General features: G+C 52.8%; 2 protein-coding genes across 3 annotated transcripts in view; one reads left to right on the plus strand and one right to left on the minus strand.

Moving 5' to 3' along the window:
* The first annotated feature begins 432 nt into the window (after positions 1–432).
* KCNK15 (potassium two pore domain channel subfamily K member 15) lies at positions 433–6,133 on the plus strand. Of its 2 annotated transcripts, XM_060397808.1 has the most exons (3): positions 657–766; positions 2,879–3,789; positions 5,179–6,133. In XM_060397808.1, exons 2-3 carry the CDS (start codon positions 3,636–3,638, stop codon positions 5,859–5,861), a joined length of 837 nt encoding a protein of 278 aa, XP_060253791.1. In that variant the 5' UTR covers positions 657–766; positions 2,879–3,635; the 3' UTR covers positions 5,862–6,133. The 2 variants fall into 2 exon arrangements, with proteins under 2 accessions (XP_014955381.2, XP_060253791.1); XM_015099895.4 differs by lacking the exon at positions 2,879–3,789 and having other exon boundaries at positions 433–766.
* Positions 6,134–6,958: 825 nt separating this feature from the next.
* Positions 6,959–19,533, minus strand: part of RIMS4 (regulating synaptic membrane exocytosis 4) — a 71,498-nt gene continuing 58,923 nt past the window's right edge. The window contains exons 3-6 of the mRNA XM_015099894.3: positions 17,383–17,495; positions 16,999–17,100; positions 16,241–16,380; positions 6,959–11,456 (exon numbers count right to left, since the gene is read on the minus strand). Coding sequence (XP_014955380.2) covers positions 11,238–11,456; positions 16,241–16,380; positions 16,999–17,100; positions 17,383–17,495 — 574 coding nt within the window. The 3' untranslated portion in view covers positions 6,959–11,237. The remainder of the gene's footprint in view (positions 11,457–16,240; positions 16,381–16,998; positions 17,101–17,382; positions 17,496–19,533) is intronic.

Consider the following 19,533-nt stretch of genomic DNA (forward strand, 5'->3'; position numbering starts at 1 on the left):
TTTTTGTTTGTTTTTCATCCAACCCTCTATCCTAGGATATCAGCTCTATTCATACCAGGAATGTAATAGATTGTGTGTCCCAGCAGGTGCTTGGTAAATATTTGCTGGATGACAGACGAACGAAGGAATGAATGACTAGCCCCAGGTCACAGGACGAGGAGGGCGGTGCAGACAGGGCGCCTGCAGAGCTGGGCTTTGGGCGCTTCGGTCCCGCTGTCGTGACCTGCAGAGGCTACAGCCCCGGGGCGCCGCCGGGGAAACCAAGGCAGGGGAGGCGCAGGCAGGCGGCAGCTGCAGGAGCCCTCCGGGCCCTTGTCGCCCCCTCGCCCCGCCCCGCCGAGGCGCCGCCCCGGGGTGCCACACCCCAGCCGCCCGCAGCCCCGACTCCTGCCGCGAGGGCGGCGCGGGGCGACCGTCGGGGCGCATGGACGGGGCGGCGGCGAGCGCGGCGCGGGGCCGGGGAGCGGGGCCTGGGGCTCGGCGATGAGGGAGCAGAGCGCGCGCACCGCCGCGCTGGTCCTGTGCATCGTCTCCTACCTGCTGGTGGGCGCCGCGGTCTTCGACGCGCTCGAGTCCGAGGCGGAGAGCGGCCGCAAGCGGCTGCTGGCCCAGAAGCGGAGCGAGTTGCGCAGGAAGTACGGCTTCTCGGCCGAGGACTACCGCGAGCTGGAGCGCCTGGCGCTGCAAGCCGAGCCGCACCGCGCCGGCCGCCAGTGGAAGTTCGCCGGCTCCTTCTACTTCGCCATCACCGTCATCACCACCATCGGTGAGCGGCCCCCAGAGCCTCTCCTCGGCGCTCGCTCCATCTCCAGGCGCCCGCGGCGTCCCGGGGTTTCAGTCCCACCTCTGCCTCTGCCAGGCGGGGTGACTTTGGAGCAGTCATTTAAGCTCGCCGAGCCTCACTTGCTTCCCTCTGTCGTGTGCGCTCTGTGGTTTCCAAGCAGGCCCGGCTGCGAGGAGCCAGTAGGTCCCCTTTGCCAAGAGGCAGTGGCAGGGGCTGGGAGACTGATAAAGTGGAGTCGGAAGCCCAAGTGGCTGGAGTTGCTTACTTGCCCTATCTTAAGGCTGTAGTGAGACAGTTTTCATTAAGGAGATAATATATGTAGAAAGTTTTAGCACAGGGCCTGACAAGTAGAAAGCACTAAAAAAAAGGTGTGTGTGTGGGGGTTGGGGGGGAGATTGATTTTTGTGTTATAACAAAAAAGAGAATGGGCGCCTAATCTGTCTTAGTCCCTGCAATATGGCCAGTGCCTAGCCTGTAGTAGACACTCAATAAATATTTGTTAAAGGAATGACTGATTACCACCAGCTTTGGACCTCACCCTCGGGGATTCAGAGCACTTTCTCTGCAGCATCTGGACCGCCAACCGTTGCCATGGCTACCGACTCCTGCGGAGCCCAAGCCTGGGGAAGCAGAAAAGGAGGGGAGCAGGCTCTCGGGGCTCCAGCCACTCCCCCAGGCTGGCTGTGGAGGTCCCAGTGTCTCTTTGGGCCTGGACCACCACCCAGGAAACCAGTGCTGCAGAGAAAGTTCTTCCATAATGCTCTTGCAAGTCAGTGTGAGTTTGTGGCTTTAGCGGTGGAGTTGAAAGCCTGCATTCCGAAATTACATAGGCCAGAGTTCTGGTTTTCATCTCTGTTGCCTTCTGCCTTCTCTGGCAATTGATTGTACCTCTCTGAGCCCTGGTTTCCTCAACTACCAAGTGCATATGTTGCTATCTTACTGAGTGATTGCCAGGTTTAAGTGTGGTCAAGCAGGTAAAATGCATAGTACAAGTCCTGAGGCTAAGTAGGGACTGTTAATTAGCAATAATGACAATTCATTATTTGCCAACTGTGGTCCCAGCTCCTATTCAGCCCTTTTGACCCCTCCTGTCAGCCTGGGCACCCCTGCTTCTCTCTCTTGGCTCAGCCTAAGACCCTCCCTGTCACTGCAGCCAGTGGTGTGGGACCCTGTCCACCTCCTCTGCCCTCCCCCACATTTTGGAGGCCTCCCAGCTGGATGTGGCCTCCTCTTCTGACTGCTCGCCTCTGACCTGCACCTGGGATGGGGAGGGAGTAGGGACCAGGGTGTGGAGAGACTGAGGAAATAGCCGTTTTACCGCTTTTGGCCACCTGAGGGCGCCAGTATGGTTGTGTGGTCCAGGCTGCAGAAGCTAGCCTTGCAGAGCCAGGCGACAGAACCCAGGGGTTGAGCTCCACAGGAACAGAAAAGAGCCACTGAGAAGCTATGGAGGATAGTGGTTAATAGCTCAATTCTGTGACCTCTGGGCAGCTTTCTCCCTCTGAGCCTAGTTTCCTTATCTTTAAGATGGGGATAGTAATCTCATACAGTCATTGAGACGATTAAATAAAATAATCCATGTAGAGTACCTAGCATGCTTAGTTATTATCATTATTCATTTTCCTCTCTGTCGAAACCAGACAAATGGCTGGAAACAGCACTGCCTGGCCTTTTATTCCTAAAGACGCTCCTCTGTCTCACACTCTGTACCTCCTTCAATCTGGTTTGAGTATTATTATTACTGATTATTAAACTTTTATTGAGCTCTTTGTGCAGGACATTGGTGATCAGGGACATGAGAAATGACTAGATTGGACTCTGGCCTCAAGGGCCTCACAGTTTAGTGGCAGCAGAGTCCCTGCCCCGCAAATAGATAGAGGCAGACTGATAGGGCCGTGACGTAGGGCCATGAACGTGGAGTCATAGATCTTTAAATATAATATATGTATCCAGTGTTGACATTTCAAATGTTATATATGCACACACTTCACACGGTATAAAAGGTATAGGATGAAAAGGAAGTCTCCCTTTCTCCGCATCTGTCAACCTATAAATTCCTTTCTCTGGATCAAATGCAGTTATCTGTTTTTTCAGTATCCTTCCAGGAGATGGTGATGGACAGGGAGGCCTGGCGTGCTGCGATTCATGGGGTCGCAAAGAGTCGGACACGACTGAGCGACTGAACTGAACTGAACTCCAAGTATCTTCTCTGCCTGTATATTCCTTTATAACACACATAGGTAGCTCAGTCGGTAAAGAATCTACCTGCAATGCAGGAGACCCCAGTTTGATTCCTGGATCAGGAAGAGCCGCTGGAGAAGGGATAGGTTGCCCACTCCAGTACTCTTGGGTTTCCCTGGTGGTTCAGCTGGTAAAGAATCTGCCTGCAATGCGGGAGACCTGGGTTCGATCCCTGGGCTGGGAAGATCTCCTGGAGAAGGGAAAGGCTACCCACTCCAGGATTCTGGCCTGGGAAATTCCATGGACTGTATAGAGTCCATGGGGTTGCAAAAGAGTCAGACACGACTGAGCTTTCACTTTTATATGTGATAGAGACATTATGTTATACATGCCTTTTTGTTTCTTGCTTTTTTCACTTCGTATATTTTGGTGATTTCTTTACATCAGTCCCTGAAGAACTGTGTCCTCTTTTTCATGGCTGATAAGCAGGGCTCCTCCACTTTGGCACTGCTGACATTTTGGACTGGCTATTCTGGTGGGCTTCCTTGGTAACTCAGTGGTAAAGAATTCACCTGCCAATGCAGGAGTCGCAGGTTTGATCCCTGGGTCGGGAAGATCCCCTGGAGAAGGAAGTGGCAACCTACTCCAGTATTCTTGCCTGGAGAATTCCATGGACAGAGGAGCCTGGTGGGCTACCGTCAATGGACCCCAACAGTTGGACATGACAAATTCTGATTGTGGGGACTGTCCTATGCATCAAGGAATGTTGAACAGGACCCTGGCCTTTACCCACCAGATGCCAGCAGCATCCCACCACCTCCCAGGTATAACAACCGAACCTGTCTCCAGACATTGCCAATTGTCCCCTCAGGTGCTAAATCACCCTCAGTTGGAACCACAACCTTTGTTGGATGGCACCATGCCTGGCTTCACCAGGCTCTTTTTGATGAACATTTAAGCTGTTTCTTATTTTTCCTATCACCAACACTGTGGCAACGACAACTCACATGCACACATCACTTTGCACGTGTGTGTCTTTTAGAGGACTACTTTCCTCACTGCGGAACAGCACAGGCCAAAGGTGTATTTATCGTTTGGCAGATGGGGCCAATTTGCTAGAAGAGGCATATTCTATTGGGGAAGGGACACCTGACTTTTCCTGGGTTATGGGGTCCTTTGAGAATACCATGAAAGCTTTCACTTGCCAGGACCTTGGGTCCTGGAAGAGATACACATCCACTAACCCCACAATGATTGTTCTGTGTGCCGAGACTCCAGGAAGCCCACTCATGTTTGCATTCCCCACACAGTTCAGGGGACTCAGTGAGGGACTCCACCAGACTGAACAGGTGTTTCATGAGAGCTGGCTTGGCGCAGGAACTGGGAAAGGCGACGTGGATGTGAGCAGGGGGAAAAGACCACTGAGGGGAGGGGAACCATGAGAAAAGGACAGGGCGGCGAGGAAACAGCATGTGAGGCTGGAGGGGGAGAGGGCTCAGCTCATGGCGTTGCCTGCGAGCGCGGACTGTACCCTGTGGACACTGGGGAGCCACAACAGTTTTTTTTTTTTTCTATCAAGGGCACAATTTACAGACATTCAAATTCATTCTTTTTCAGTGCACACCTGTGCAGGTTTTGCCAAATGAAAACCTGTCGTGTAACTGCAGTCATGATTTCAAGGCAGAAAGTCTCTACCACTCCCCAAATTCCATCGTGCCTGTTTGTAGTTAGTTAACTCGCTTCTCCCAGCTGCAAGGACTGGCAACCACAGGTCTGTTCACTCATCCTACAGTTTTGCCACAGAAGTTTTGGCAGTTATCCTACAGAATGTCATTTAAATGGAACCCAGCAATATGTAGCTTTTTGAGCTTGGCTCCTTTCACTCAGCATAAAACATTTGAGACCCATCCTCTGTTGCTGAGGAAATAGCAGCTCCTTCCTTCCTGTGGCTGAAAAGAATTAGTCCGTTGTATGGATGTACCACAGGTTGTTTATCCATTCCCCCAGGAGAGGGATATTTTAGGTTGTTTACAACTTGGGCCGATTATGGGTAGCCACACAAGGTTTCTAAAGCCGAGGGAATGACCTAGTTCGAACCAGCATTTCAACATGCTCTGCGGGCTCTGGAGGATGGGGAGAGAGACCCGGCGGGAAGAAGGCCTGTGTGTGAGGAGACGGCCACTCGTCAGCCTTCCCCTTCCTTCCTCCTCCAGGGTACGGCCACGCCGCGCCGGGCACGGACTCGGGCAAGGTCTTCTGCATGTTCTACGCGCTCCTGGGCATCCCCCTGACCCTGGTCACCTTCCAGAGCCTCGGCGAGCGGCTGAACGCGCTGGTGCGGCGCCTCCTGCTGGCGGCCAAGCGCTGCCTGGGCCTGCGGCGGCCGCGCGTGTCCCCCGAGAACATGGTGGTGGCTGGGCTGCTGGTGTGCGCGGGCACCCTGGCCCTCGGGGCCGCCGCCTTCGCGCACTTCGAGGGCTGGACCTTCTTCCACGCCTACTACTACTGCTTCATCACGCTCACCACCATCGGCTTCGGCGACTTTGTGGCGCTGCAGAACGACGAGGCGCTGCAGAGAAAGCCGCCCTACGTGGCCTTCAGCTTCCTGTACATCCTCCTGGGGCTCACAGTCATCGGCGCCTTCCTCAACCTCGTGGTCCTGCGCTTCCTGGCGGCCGGCGCGGACGCGCCTGAGCGCGCTGCCCGCCCGCTCCGCCCGGGGGCGCCCGAGAGCCGAGGGCCCGCGCACCGCGCCGGCCTCCTCTCCATCTCCTGCCGCCTCCACCGGCTGGAGCTGTGCGCCCGCGACAATCCCGGCTTCTCGCCCCCCGCCAGCCCCGGGGCTGGGGGCGGCGGCAGACCCGGCAGGCCCCCGGCCCGGCGGAAGTCCATCTGATAGCCCTTCCCACCTGTGCATCTCTGGAAGTGGTCCTGGGATGGGCCCCAGAAATCACGGGACTCGTCCCACAGGACTCGTCCAGGGGGTCGATCCTAGAACCTGAAGGTCTGGATTCGCCTGTCCGCGCACCCTCCCCAGAGCTTGGAGAAGGGCTGAGGGGCCGTGGCCTCAATACCGTCCTCTGCCACGAGCAGTTTCTCACTCCCTTCTGTGGCGCGAGCCCCGCTCTCCTCTCCAAAAAGACATTAAAAGTCGCATCATAAGCAAAAGCACGACTCTTTAAGTTGCCCCATAGGTGCAAGTGCCCTGTGGCCCCAATTGTTCTAGGAAGGCGTGGCCACACGCATTCTCCACAGGCCCGTTTTTCTGTTGTGTGACGTGGGTTTTCCGCGTTGTGGGGGCGATGCGCGACTTCCCACACTGGAATCCTAACCAGTGAGGCCAGCTGCTCCCACTATGAGAAGCACGGGGATCAGACGGACCGAAGAGAAACATTCACCATCCAGCGGGGACCACTGGGCAAACTGTGCACCATTTAAAGACCACGCATTCTTACTTGGCTGTAGAGTGGAACTGGCCCCAGCCCCGAATCTCATGTTCTTTGTCCTTGGCCAGCCCGTTTCGGATGGGGGAGGGGGTCTTACTGACACTCACCATGTCACTGGGACTACCCGAACCACTCTTCCCGCCCACCCCCAACCCTGGCCGCTGTGCACAGTATGTGGGATCTCAGTTCCCTGACTAGGGATCAAATCTTTACTCTGTAAGTGTGGAGTCAACCACTGGACTGCCAAGGCAGTCCCTGGGCCACAGTCTCTTCTGAGAACTGTGAGGTCTGGTTATTGCCAATCACCCACAATGGGACTTCAGGGAATTCTCATCCCCTCCCTGGGCCTTAGTTTCCACATCTGTAAAATGAGTTCACCCAGTATCCTGTTCCCTCCTGTGCACCTCTGGAAGTGGTGCTGGGATGGGCCCCAGACCTATAAATGGACACTAAGAAAGCTGACACCCCACAGCATTCAGGTCATTAAAATCAACGGCCCTCAGCATCCCAGAGGGAACTGCGTCAACACAAAACAGAGCAAGCTGGGTTAGAAAAGCCAAAAACTTTAATTTTCAACATGAGCTACATGGTCATGAACACAATGCAACGTGACCTGCTCCAACCCAGGGGCCCCAGAAACCCTCCCTCCCCCAAAGCCTGAGGGGCTCCTGCTCCTGGAGAGGGAAGAGGGGGAAAGGTGAGTGGAGAGCGGGCCTGAGGACCAGGGGTCTGCCTTCCTGCCACCCCCTCAGGAGGCAGTGGTGCGGTGAAAGGGCTCAGAGATGATGTCCGAGGCCCTGGGTTCGTCTCCACTTTGCCCTCACAGAAACTATGAGTCAAACGGGCATGGTCAGCACCTCCTGGGCGGGGTTTGTGAGTCAGATGAGCTCATGGACATGAAAGCTTTCCGTCCACTCAGAGGTGCTGCTATAAGACTTGGAGCCTCCTGGAGCCTAGACGAGTTACTGCAGGACAGTGGGTGATGGAGTCGGGGTACCCCGTCCCCTGGGTCTGGCACAGGGCTGCTGCTCAATAAATAAATGCAGGTGGCCTTGCCTCATGCAACAGCTGTGCTCCAAGGGCAGCGGGGCTCAGTGGTGCCTCTCAACGCTGCGATGTGCCCATGAGCTCCAGATGTAAGGAGCTGGACGGTGGATCAGCTAGTCAAGTGCATGACCTCAACTGTGCTTTGCCCCAATTTGAAGAAAAGAGCTCTGAACCGCTGGAGAACTGAGTTCTCCCCTGGGCTCAGCCACCAACTCCCAGTGGGACCTTAGTGAGCACCTTCCCTCCCCGGGCCTCAGCTTCTTCTGTAAAATGGGGCTGATAACTCATCCAGGCCTCCACCGACTGCTGGGAGCTCTTGTGAGGGTACACCGAAAAGCACTCCGAGAAGTTCCCATGTTATTCCATCTGAAGGTTTGGGGGGGAATGCCTTAAGGTGAGGTGTACCACCGCCCCCCTCACCCCCACACAGCCCCAGGAAGTGGTGTCTGGCCTCCCTCAGGGTGGTCCCTTGGGGGGAGTCCCCAGTTAGCATCAAGACTAGGACCACAGCCTGCACAGCCTCCTGTCAATCAGGGCAGACCCCCCCACCCCCCACCCAGGAGAGCAAGGTCTCTATGGCAACCCTTCCCCCCAACCCAAGGCCCAGAAAAGTCACTGGCCCATTGAGATGCAAGCAAGCAGGCGGGGTGGTCCAGGGTCTAAAGGTCACAGATCGTTATTATGGCATGTGCCCTGGAGCAACGTTATGCTGTCCCACGGAGGAGGATGGACAGAGCTGCTTCTGTTCTGGCCTCATTGCTGAGGGGTCTTGTCTTGGGCAAGCCACTTACTGATTCTGAGCTTTGGTTTCCTGCCCTCTCAGATGGGACTATAATCGGCGCGGCCCATCTTTTTCAAGGCCCGTGGGAGAAGGCCACGGAGAGAAGGGCAGAGGAAATATTGCAGGGTAGGGGGGGAGATGGTGGCCCCACTTGGTCCTGCTGTGGCTCCAGCTCAGCCTCTGGGGGTTGAGGAGGCCCAGATTGCCAGTGTCGTGAACTCACAGGTGACCCCAGGGGCCTGTGATCTCTTTGTTAAGATGGAAATCATTTCAAAGCTCCTTTCCCTTTAGTGTGACAGGCAGATTCTGGAGAAGGAAAGTGGAAATGACTCCCTCCCACCGTACCCCGGCATTCGACCTTTGGCCCAGAGACTGAAAAAGGAATCGTCCCCTATAGACCCCCAGGCTCCTCACACCCCTAATTCCCCCAGTGCCACCCTCTCAGCTTCTCTCCAAATAGGGGAGTTTGAGCTGACAAAAGACCAGACAGGAGCGGGCTGGAAGGTTCCCCAAAGCTAATGATGAGAACAGCCACTCCCTCCCCAAGCCCCCATTCCTGGGTGAGGACAGATGGGGGGTCCCATGCCCAATGGTCGGAGCCCCTTGGAAGGCGGCCATGTGCTCACAACGATGATACAAAGAAAGAGGGCTCCAGCCCCCGTGCCACCCCACCCCTCCGGGAGGTGAGCTGAGAAACCACAGAACAAACACAAAGTCATTGAGGGGGGCCCTCGGTGACCACCCTCAGGATGTTATTGCTTTGGAGCGCCTTCTCTCTTTATAAAGGCTGTGCAGACCCACCCCCGAACAGGGCGGGCTCAGGTTGGGGAGCAAGGCTGTGCCCCCCTGTCCTCAGGTTGGGACAGCCAGGCCCCACCCCGGCTTTGAAATGCTACCCCTGAACTACCAGAGCAATGACAGCTGGAGAGAGAAGGTGCTCTCCTGGCTCAAAATATTCCGAATGGTGAGTAATAAACAAACGGCAGAGAAATCACACTGGTTAAAAAAAAAAAAGCACAGGGGAGGGGCTGATTCTGAGCCCCGCTGCCTCCTCCCCAGCCTTGGGATTCCAGCCGCCAGGATTCCAGGAAGGTCAGAAGGCCTCCTGGACCAAGGAGGGGGCGCCTCCATCTCCCCATTCCTATGCAGGGGGGGCGCTATAACTCAACCAGAACCTCGAAGGATGCCCAGGGCTGGGAATAGGCCAGGGGTGGGGGGAGTTCCAGGTGGGAGGACTCACCTGGTCCACAGCCTAAAAGGGTGGTGGTTGGGGGGGAGTGGGGATAAGGTGGGACAGAACACAGCCGGGCAATCCTCAGTGGAAACCACCTCCTTTGATGGAGCCCCGGCCCCGCCAAGGCCCACATCATCAGGAGCGCTTCCTAAATAAAATCAGTCCCAAGGGTAATAAATCAGAACATCTGAGTGTCATGGGCGGCTCTGGCTACAACCCTACATGAGGAGGGGGAGGAAAAGGAGGAGGAGGAGGAGAAGGAGGGGCCAGCCTCCCCTGAACCAGGTCCAGGCTTGGACCCAGGCCAGGCCAGCAGGGAGAAGGCTGCCTCCTGGAATTTTCTCCATCTCCTCTGTAAGGACTCTATGTGAAGCTAAGACCAGGCCCAGGGCCAGGCACTCTAAGCCTACTCGGCTAACCAAGACTACGTCCTACACAGCAGGACTGGGTAATGATGGGGGGGAGCAGTGTGTGCGTGGGTAGTGGGTGGCTGGGTGCCTCCCAGGGGAGGTGGCAGAAATGTGCTTCTACAGAAAGGGGCCAGCCTGTGTCCTCCCCGCATGCAAAAGGGCTTCCAAAGGCTCCAGGGAGGACCGGGCCAGGTGGGGCCGGGAAGGCAGCCCCCAGGCCTGCTCAAGAAGGAATCTTCCCCTTCTCACACTCCTGTCTGGCCTCACTCTCTCTCTCCTTGAGCCAAGGTCACTGAGGCCGGAGCAGTGGGTTCTGCCCTTAGTACAGGATGGTTTGTTTAAAAAGACTAAAACTGGGGAGCTCGGGTGCCTCCCCAGGCCCTTAGCCTGGAGGCAGAGGGCCAGACAAGATGACCTTTGACCTCATCCAACAAGGAGGGATTCTCCTACCTGGGAACCCCTCACCTTGGCACCCAATCCCAGCTTTCTTCACACTCCCTCTCTAAACCGGCATCCCCCAAATTCAGAGACTGGTGAGCTCTCTGGGGCTGGGGTTCTCGAAATTTAGGGTCCTGCAGCTCCTCGGTGGAAACATAGCCAACAGAGTTCTTTCCAGCCCGCCCACAGTGTGCAAACTAGCTTCCTACAACCCCACAGAGCCAGGTGCCCTGGGGGTCCCTGCCAGGCCTGGGCACCCCTTTCCTTTCCCCTGGTCCCTGCTGGACCCCATGTCCTAGAGCCGCCAAAAGAGAAACAGGCAGGGGACAGACAGATGTACTCGAACAGGAGGCAGCAGAGCTCCTTCCATGGGCAGGCGGAGGGAGGCCTGAGCTCCTCTTCAAGCCGGGGGTGCGGGGCCCCCGGAGCTGGCGCCGGATCCTTGCAAAGCTGCCCCGTAGGCTCGGGGGGCAGGAGTAGCTGCCTGAACCCGGTGCCGCAGGAAAGACACTTGCTGGTAATTGGCACCATGGAGATGGCCGCTGGGTTCTGGACGTGACTCCGGGCAGCGAGCTTCCAAGGAGGCAAAAAGGGGGTGCGGTCGGACAGAGTCGGGGGCAGGAGGATGGTGTGCTCTGCCGCCTCGATCTTTCCTTTCTCCGGACTGCAGACACATCCACCAGGTCAAGAACCGGCCAAGTCAAAAGTGCAGCCAATCCCATCGGGAGAGGGAAGGTCTCGGGGAATAGGAGGCAAAAAAGGGGTGAGGAGGGGCCCTGGGGGGTCAAGTCTCCCCATTCAGCTTCCCCACTGGGTGGGGGAGAACCCCGGCCTCCTCTGTTCAATATACCCCGGGGCCTGGGGTCCCAGGTTGGGTCTCCGGACCATCTCGGGAAGCCCCTCCCCCTCCCCGGCACTAAGATCGCTCGCCGCAGGGCCCCACGGTGCTCTCGAGGGACAGCTGGGACGCCTGCCGGAGCAGGGGGCCTGTGGCTGGGTCCACCATGGAGGAGGTGGGGAAGAGCTTGTACCAGCCCACGGCCAGGGTGGTCAAGTCCAGCTCCTCCAGCAGCACGCGGGCCACGCCCATGAACTGCTTCCGTTCCATCCGCCCGTAGTTCCCCCACACGATCACCTGCGGGGCAAGAGACACAGTGGTTCAGATCCGGCCAACGCCACTCACAGGCCCAGAAACAGAACCTGGGGTCACCGTGTGCCTCATTCATCTCCGGGTCCTGGAAGTCCACCTCCTTAAAGTGGCTCAAGTCCCACCAGATGCTCTTGGATGATGGCTTCTTCCCTCCAGTCTTGCTCTTTCTTTCATCTGCCCCATCTCTGAGCCCTAGCCTTGAGGGCTGACCCTACATTGTGAGTGTCCTACCTACCTCCTCATCCACCTGCCCTCTGCTTCCAGATCCTCAGAAATAAAGGTTTTAAAAGGGATTAGTAGTTGGGACTTCCCTAGTGATCCAGTGGCTAAGACTCCACTCTCCCAATGCAGGGGGCCTGAACTGGATCCCTGGTTGGGGAACTGGATCCCACATGCCCCAACTAAGACCTGGCACAGACAAATAAAAATAATAAATAAATTTTAAAAATTTTTAAATAAAAAAATAAAAGTGGTTAGAAAAGCCACATGTAAATCAATGCAATCAGAACACTCTCTCACAGCATATACAAAAGTAAACTCAAAATGGTTTAAACACCTAAAACATGGCATCATCAAACTCCCAGAAAAGAACTTAGTCAAAACATTCTCTGACATAAACAGTAGCAATATTTTCATAGATCGCTTGCCCAAGGCAAAATAAATAAAAGCAAAAATAAACAAATGGGACCTAATCAAACGTACAAAAAACTTTTGCACAGCAAAGGAAACCATCAAAAAGCAAAAAGACAAATGACAGAAACGGGACAAAATAAGACTGACAAAGGGTTAATATCCAAAATGGATAAACAACTCATACAACTCAATATTGGGGAAAAAAATTTAAAAATGGGCAGATGACCTAAACAGATTTTTTTCCAAAGAAGACAAACAGATGGCCAATAGGCACATGAAGAGATGCTCAACATCACTGTTAGAAAAATGCAAATCAAAAACCACAATGAGGTATCACCTCACACCAGACAATATGGCCATCATCAAAACATCTACACACAATAAATGCTGGAGAGGGCAGCGGAAAAAGGGAAACCTCCTACCCTGTTCATGAGAATGTAAATTGGTGCAGCCCACTATGGAGGGTCCTTAAAAAACTTAAAACAGAGCTACTATATGATCCAGCAATCCCACTCCTGGGTATATATCTGGAAAATGACGAAAATTCTCATTTGAAAAGATACATGCACCCCAATGTTCATAGCAGCACTATTTACAATAGTCAAGACATGGAAACCATCCAAGTGCCCATCAACAGGCAACTGGCTTAAGATATGGTATGTATACACACATACACACACACACACAATGGACTATTACTCAGCTTTAAAAACAATGAAATATTGCCATTTGCAGCAAGGTGAATAGACCTAGAATATATTATACTTGGTGAAGAAGTCAGAGAAAGACAAATACTATATGATATCACTTAAATGTGGAATCTAGAAAAATAATACAAGTCAATGTATATACAAAACTGAAATAGACTCACAGACACAGAAAACAAAGTTATGGTTACAAAAGGGGAAGGGAAGGGAAGATGGGAGGGACAGATTAGGAGTACGGGTTAACAAAGTACCATATCTAAAATAGAAAAGCAACAAGGATTTACTGTATAGCACAGGGGACTATGGGCTTCCCTGGTGGTTCGATGGTAAAGAATCTGCCTGCAGTGAAGGAGACCTGGGTTCAGTCCCTGGTTTGGGAAGATCCCCTGGAGGAGGGCACAGCAACCCACTCCAGTATGCTTGCCTGGAGAATCCACATGGACAGAGAAGCCTGGCGGGCTACAGTTCATGGGTGTCGCAAAGAGCCGGAGACAACTGGGCAACTAAGCGCACACACACACACAGAGGGGACTATACTCAGTATCTTATGATAACCTATAGTAGAAGGAAATCTGAAAAAACTAACTGAATCACTTTGGTGCACATTTGAAATTAACACAATACTGTAAATCAATTATACTTCAGTTTTTAAAGGCGGCCGCATGTAGAACACACATACTAGCCTGTTTCCTTTTTTTCAACAGAACTTCCCCATTTCTCGGTCAAACTCTCTTTCTTAGAGCGGCCAGACAGGTGGTCTCTGTGGCTACAGGACCCTCATTTGCTCTCCTCAGGTTGTAACTCTGCCCCTCTCTAAATGTGGGCTGGCTTATCACTCACAAGACCTATTGTCTTGATGCACACACTTTGGGGTCAGACATATGTAGGGTCAAGTTCCAGTCTTGTCTAGGTCGTTTCAGCAAAGTCACTTAGCCTCACCGAGACTCAGGGTTCTTGTTTGTAAATGGAATCATCCACACTCAGCTTACCTGGCAGGCGAGGCTCACAAGAGATAATAAATATGGAAGCTCACTGTAAGCTGTAAGCCGTTCCTCAAGCATGCAGAGAGATATACAAACAATGTGGGCCACGGCTATTGGTTACTGCACGTCAGGAACTGTCTAAGGCCAAATCAACCCTAGATTCAATCTTCCCAGTAACGCTATAAAAAAGGATTCTGATTTCACAGCTGTTTAAACTGGGGCTCAGGGAGGTTAAATCATTTGCCCAAGGTCACTCAATTAATAAATCGTCAATGCCCCCTAGGTAACTGATCAGACACCATGTGTAAAGCAGAAAGCTAGTGGGAACCTGCTGTATAGCACAGAGAGCCCAGCTTGGTGCTCGGTGGTCGCCTAGAGGGGTGGGGAGTGGAAGGGAGGTTCAGGAGGGAGGGGCTATCTGTATATATATGGCGGATTCATTCCTTGTACAGCAGAAACTAACACAGCATTGTACGGCAACTATATTCTCAATTTAAAAAAAAGCAGCAGCCCATGTCTGTGGATTTGTTATCATTGGCATTATGGGCTTACCTGCATGCCCCTCAATTTCATATTGAAGCCCTGACCCCAGAACATGACTGTATTTGGAGACTGGTCCTTTAAGGTGATTACATTAAAATGGGCCATTAGTGTGGGTTGCGATTTTAACTGGTGGTGTCATAAGAGCAGAAGATTAGGACACACAGTCAGACACCAGGAATGCCTGCGTGTAGAAAAAGAACCGTATGAGTTCACAGCAAGAAGGTGGCCATCTGCAAGCCAAGGAGAGAGGCCTCGGAAGAAACACAACTTGTGACACTTTGATCTTGGACTTCTACCCTCCAGAACTGTAAGAAATAAATTTCTGTCGTCTAAGACCCCAGGTCTACGGTGTTTTGTTATGGCAGCTTTAGCAGACGAACACAGCTGGCATCGCTCAATCGTGGTGGGTCTGTCTTGCCCTGACATCAGTCAGAAGGCTCAGCAGCAAGGACCCCCATGCCAGATTTCTTTTTTTTTTTTTCTATCTTTCTGCATCCCAGACAGGGATGTGCTCTGGAGCTTCTTCAAAGATGCTCAGGCCAGAAAACACAGACCTTAGTCCAGTGGGCCAGGTGTGGCCCCCAGATGGCCTTCTGGTTGTTTTAAATTGTCTTTGAATGTCTCTAGACCAGAAAGATTTTTCCCAACTTTGTTCTGACTGATATACACAGCAAGACAGACATTTAAATCACCCAGTGAACACATGAGATTCACAACTGAAGCAAGTGGCTCCACCAAATAAGACTTGCCTTACTAAGGATGAGAAATGTTTTCTTTCCTAGTCCTATTTTCGATTTCTTTCCTACTTCCTATTCCATTCCCTTAAAAAAAAAAAAAAACCACTAAACTGAGTTCATAAATTGCTGATGGGTCACAACCTACAAATTGAAAGACTGTGCCCTAGACAGGACCTGGGCTTTCCAGTTTGGCAAAAGCCCGCTGTCTTGGAGATTTGGAACACCTTGGGCCTACCCTTGTGTGCTTTGCCTGTTCAGGTTAGGAGCAAGAAACTGAGGTATAAACTAGAGATGCCCAAACAGCGGCTCTGAGGAACCTCGCTGGTGGTCAAGTGGCTAAGACTCCACGCTCTCAATGCAGGGCGTCCGAGTGTGATTCCTGGTAAACTAGGGAACTAGACCCCACAGGCTGCAACAAAGAGTCCACGTGCTGCACTAGGACCTGGAGTGGCCAAAAAAAAAAATAAATAAGTATTTTTAAAAACAAAGACAAACAAAAGCAAATGGCAGCTCAAAGACAGTAGGCATGTGGCTCCTAAGGCATCCAGCCCGGCCCCCATGATGGGCAGCTAACGCTAGTTTCAGCAAACATCTTTTGTTGTTTTTTGTTTAGTTGCTAAGTCCTTTCTGACCCCATGGACTGTAACCTGTCAAGTTCCTCTGTCCATGAGATTTCCCAGGCAAGAGTACTGGAGTGTGTTGACATTTCCTTCTTCAAACCCATGTCTCCTGCATTGGCAGGTGGATTCTTTTTCTGCTGAACTACCAAGGAAACCCTAGGTGACCACTAGGATCTTTCTAAAAGTCAGGGGGCCAAAGGCCTCTGGATCCTCAAAAACCTTTCAGTCTATCAGCATTGCGCTCCATGCCAAGCCCCTGGTCTCTAGAGGTTGGTGACGATGGTAATCATGATGAAAACAATGGTGGCCACTTGTAGAGCCCTTACTACAGGCCGAACTTGCAAATACCTTTCTTACACAAAGGACACATTCCACTGTCATGGAACTCTATCAGTGGCTACTATTAATATCCCCATTTTACAGATAAAGAAGCTGAGGCTCAGAAAGGAACTTATTCCAAGTCACATCGCAAATGGTGGCGCTCAGATCTACCAGAGTGCTCTGCTTTCTCCAGGTGAGACTCTGCCCGGCCCCTTGGCCCCTCACCTGCAGGACTTTGCCCTGGGGACTCTCAGGAAACAGCAGCACCTGGTTATATAGTGGGTCCAGCGACTTGCGAGCGACTTTGGTCTTCTTCTTGGCAATGCAGATGCCGTTCTCCAGCAGGTAGGCCTTGATGTAGGCCGCTGAGGACAGAGGTCAGCAGGGTGAGCTGTAGCCTGGGCCTCCAATGGCGGGCAGAGCGTGCAGCAGAGGGACCCACTGCTGGGGACCAGGATGCCCCCAGGGAGTCCGGGGATGAGGGAACAGTGGTGGGGTGCAGCCAGGGTTGGCTGGAGTCTACTCTACCCTCTCCAGTGGTCCTGCCTGCCTGCCCTTTTGCTCACCCTTTCCTTGCTCACCCTTTCCCTCTCTCAGTCCCTGGCCTGCCCACCCTTCCCGGGCTTACACACTCATGGCTGACCCACTCACTCTGATGTTTGCTGAACACTCAAGGCATTCCATGCACCCTACCAGGTGCTAGGGTAGAATCACAAATGGTAGAACGACAAAAAAAAACCAAAGATGGTCTCTGAACCCCTAGGAGCTCAGTGCAGTCAAGAAGGTGGACAAGGTCAATGGACAATTTCAACTGGGTCTCCAGAATAAATTCTAAACCGCCAGTGACACAGGAGTCACTAGCTTTGGGGGGAGGGAGACCCCCAGTTGGACACCATCGTCTCTCTTCTAGACCCAGCTACCCCTCAGGACATCCTCCCAGACCTCCACCCCCACCTTGCAGACGGGAGGGCAGCCCCCCCCACCTGGCAGTGTCTTGGAGCCTGGCTTGGCCGTCAGACCCCGAGCCTGGATGATGTCCACTTCCAGCTGACCGTTCCGCTCCTGCAAGCCGATCTCCACGTCCCCTGCAACAGGCCCCGAGAGCTGAGACCAGGAAGTGGCTTGGAAGCTCCATCAAGGACTCGGCTCCCCATCTCTGTTGAGAATGCAATTCCCTTCCCCTGCTTCCAGCCACAAACAAACCAGAACCAACCCCCACGCCGAGTGCCCAGGCTCTGCAGAGCGCCTGGCAAGTGTGACCTGGGCTCCAGGCTGAGTGCTCAGTGGATGTAACCCTGGCAGAGGAGAGACAAGGGGTTTCTGGTGGGGACCCCCACCCCCTTTGGAACAGGTCTTGGGACACTTACCCATCGGTGTGGTGGCCAGGGTCTGGCGGCCCACAAACTGTGCCGGCCCCATGCTGCCCAGGAAGTCACTGAACTGGGCATCCGATGCCAGACAAACTCCCCCATAGTTAAGGCTGCAAGAAAGAATGAGACAAAAACAGACGTTCCCAGGGGCCAACTGAGGACTCGGATGACTCAGGCAGTCAGCTCTAGAACCTCCCTAATTCCACGGCGATTCTGTCCACATCCATCTCCCAGTCTCAGGCAGGCCAGTGTCCTCTCTCTGCTTCTTTCTTTCTCCTTTAATGGCCCTAAAGTCTCTGCTCTGACTCCAAAATTCTAGGGCTTAGTTTCTGTGTCCTGTCTGACCCCTCCTTGCCAAGTCTCAGGTTCTTCTCCCATGAAATGGGTATGATGCCACTTGCCTCTCTAGGTAGGACTCTCAGGAGGTGATGCTTGTTCATGCCTGGCTCTATGGGTTACGGCTGCGACACTCAACAGTGTGGTCCAGGGACTGGCAGCACTGCCTGGGAGCTAACATGTATACTATCATGTAAGAATTGAATCGCCAGTCTATGTCTGACGCAGGATGCAGCATGCTTGGGGCTGGTGCATGGGGATGACCCAGAGAGATGTTATGGGGAGGGAGGTGGGAGGGGGGTTCATGTTTGGGAACCCATGTAAGAATTAAAGATATTAAAATTTTTTAAAAAATAAATAAATAAATAAAATTTAAAAAAAAAAAAAAAAGAAAGGGAAAGGTGATCCACTCCACTCCCCAGCTGGTGAATCAGAAACTGCCTTTTAACAGGAGCCCCAGAGGACTTGTTTGCACTAGACAGTTAGAAATATACAGAGCCAGTTGCTCAGCCTCAGAGGTTCACGCTTGTCCTTGCCATGGGGCTCCCAAATATCTGCTCCCCTTCCTTTGGGAACCAGACTTTAAATCTCCTTTGGGGAGGCCCCTCCTCAGGGCATTGATTCCCGTGGAGCAGAGCAGACCCAGCTTCAGAAGCTCACCTGGGCTCAGCCTGGCCAATCAGGCCATTCCTTCCTTGGCCAGTGACTGGTTGAGAGTTGGGCGTCTCGCCCAAGCCCACAAGAATCTGCCCAGGAAGCTTTCTTTGAACTGGAGGAAGTGAGAGACTCTCTTTTCTCACGAGATCCGAACCTGAGACAGAAGCCTGGAGCCTCTGGCCACTCCCTTGCTGCCATCGGCAGCCCATGAAGGAGGCCATCACACAGGCAGCACTGCATAAGCTCCTGGATCAAACGCTACCTGAAGCAAGAGATACTTCTTTTTCTTTCTGGTTATGTAAGTCAACAACAACTATTATTATATTATTTTGCTAAAGCCAATTTTAGTTTTTTCTTTCCCATCTCTGAAATGGGAACAATAACACTCCCATCTCCTAGACCTGTTAAGTACTTGACGAGTTATTGTTGTCATTTAGTCATTCAGTCACATCCGACTCTGCGACCCCATGGACTGCAGCACGCCAGGCTTCCCTGTCCTTCACCATCTCCTGCAGTTTGCTCAAACTCATGTCCATTGAGTCAGTGATGCCATCCACCCATCTCATCCTGTCGTACTCTTCTCCTCCCGCCTTCAATCTTTCCCAGCATCAGGGTCTTTTCCAATGGGGCAGCCCTCTGCATCAGGTGGGCAAAGTACTGGAGCTTCAGCTTCAGCATCAGTCCTTCTAGTGAATATTCAGGGTTGAGTTCCTTTAGGATTGACTGGTTTGATCTCCCTGCTGTCAAAGGGACTCTCAAGAGTCTTCTCCAACACCACAGCTCGAAAGCATCAATTTGGCACTCAGCCTTATGGTCCAACTCTCACATCCATACATGACTACTGGAAAAACTTAATGAGATCAGGCACTAAACATCAAGCTTGATGTGCCTATTATCTTCAGAAGTAAAGCACTTGTAACCCATTTTCTCTTAGGATCCTCGCCACAGCCAAAGGAGGCTGAGGGTTTTTTCATTTTTCGTTTTTTTTTTTTTTAACTTTTATCAGCGTTATTCATGTGAAGAGGCAGACTCGGCCCAATCTGAAGCCAGAATTCACAGGGCAATGTCAGCACATGGATACAACACCTTTAAGGCCAACCCCAGGTGACCTTCCACTTGGGCATGTTCCAAGAACAACAGTTAACTCTGAACAAG

This window comes from Ovis aries, chromosome 13, assembly GCF_016772045.2.
Source record: "Ovis aries strain OAR_USU_Benz2616 breed Rambouillet chromosome 13, ARS-UI_Ramb_v3.0, whole genome shotgun sequence".
Classification (NCBI taxonomy): domain Eukaryota; kingdom Metazoa; phylum Chordata; class Mammalia; order Artiodactyla; family Bovidae; genus Ovis; species Ovis aries.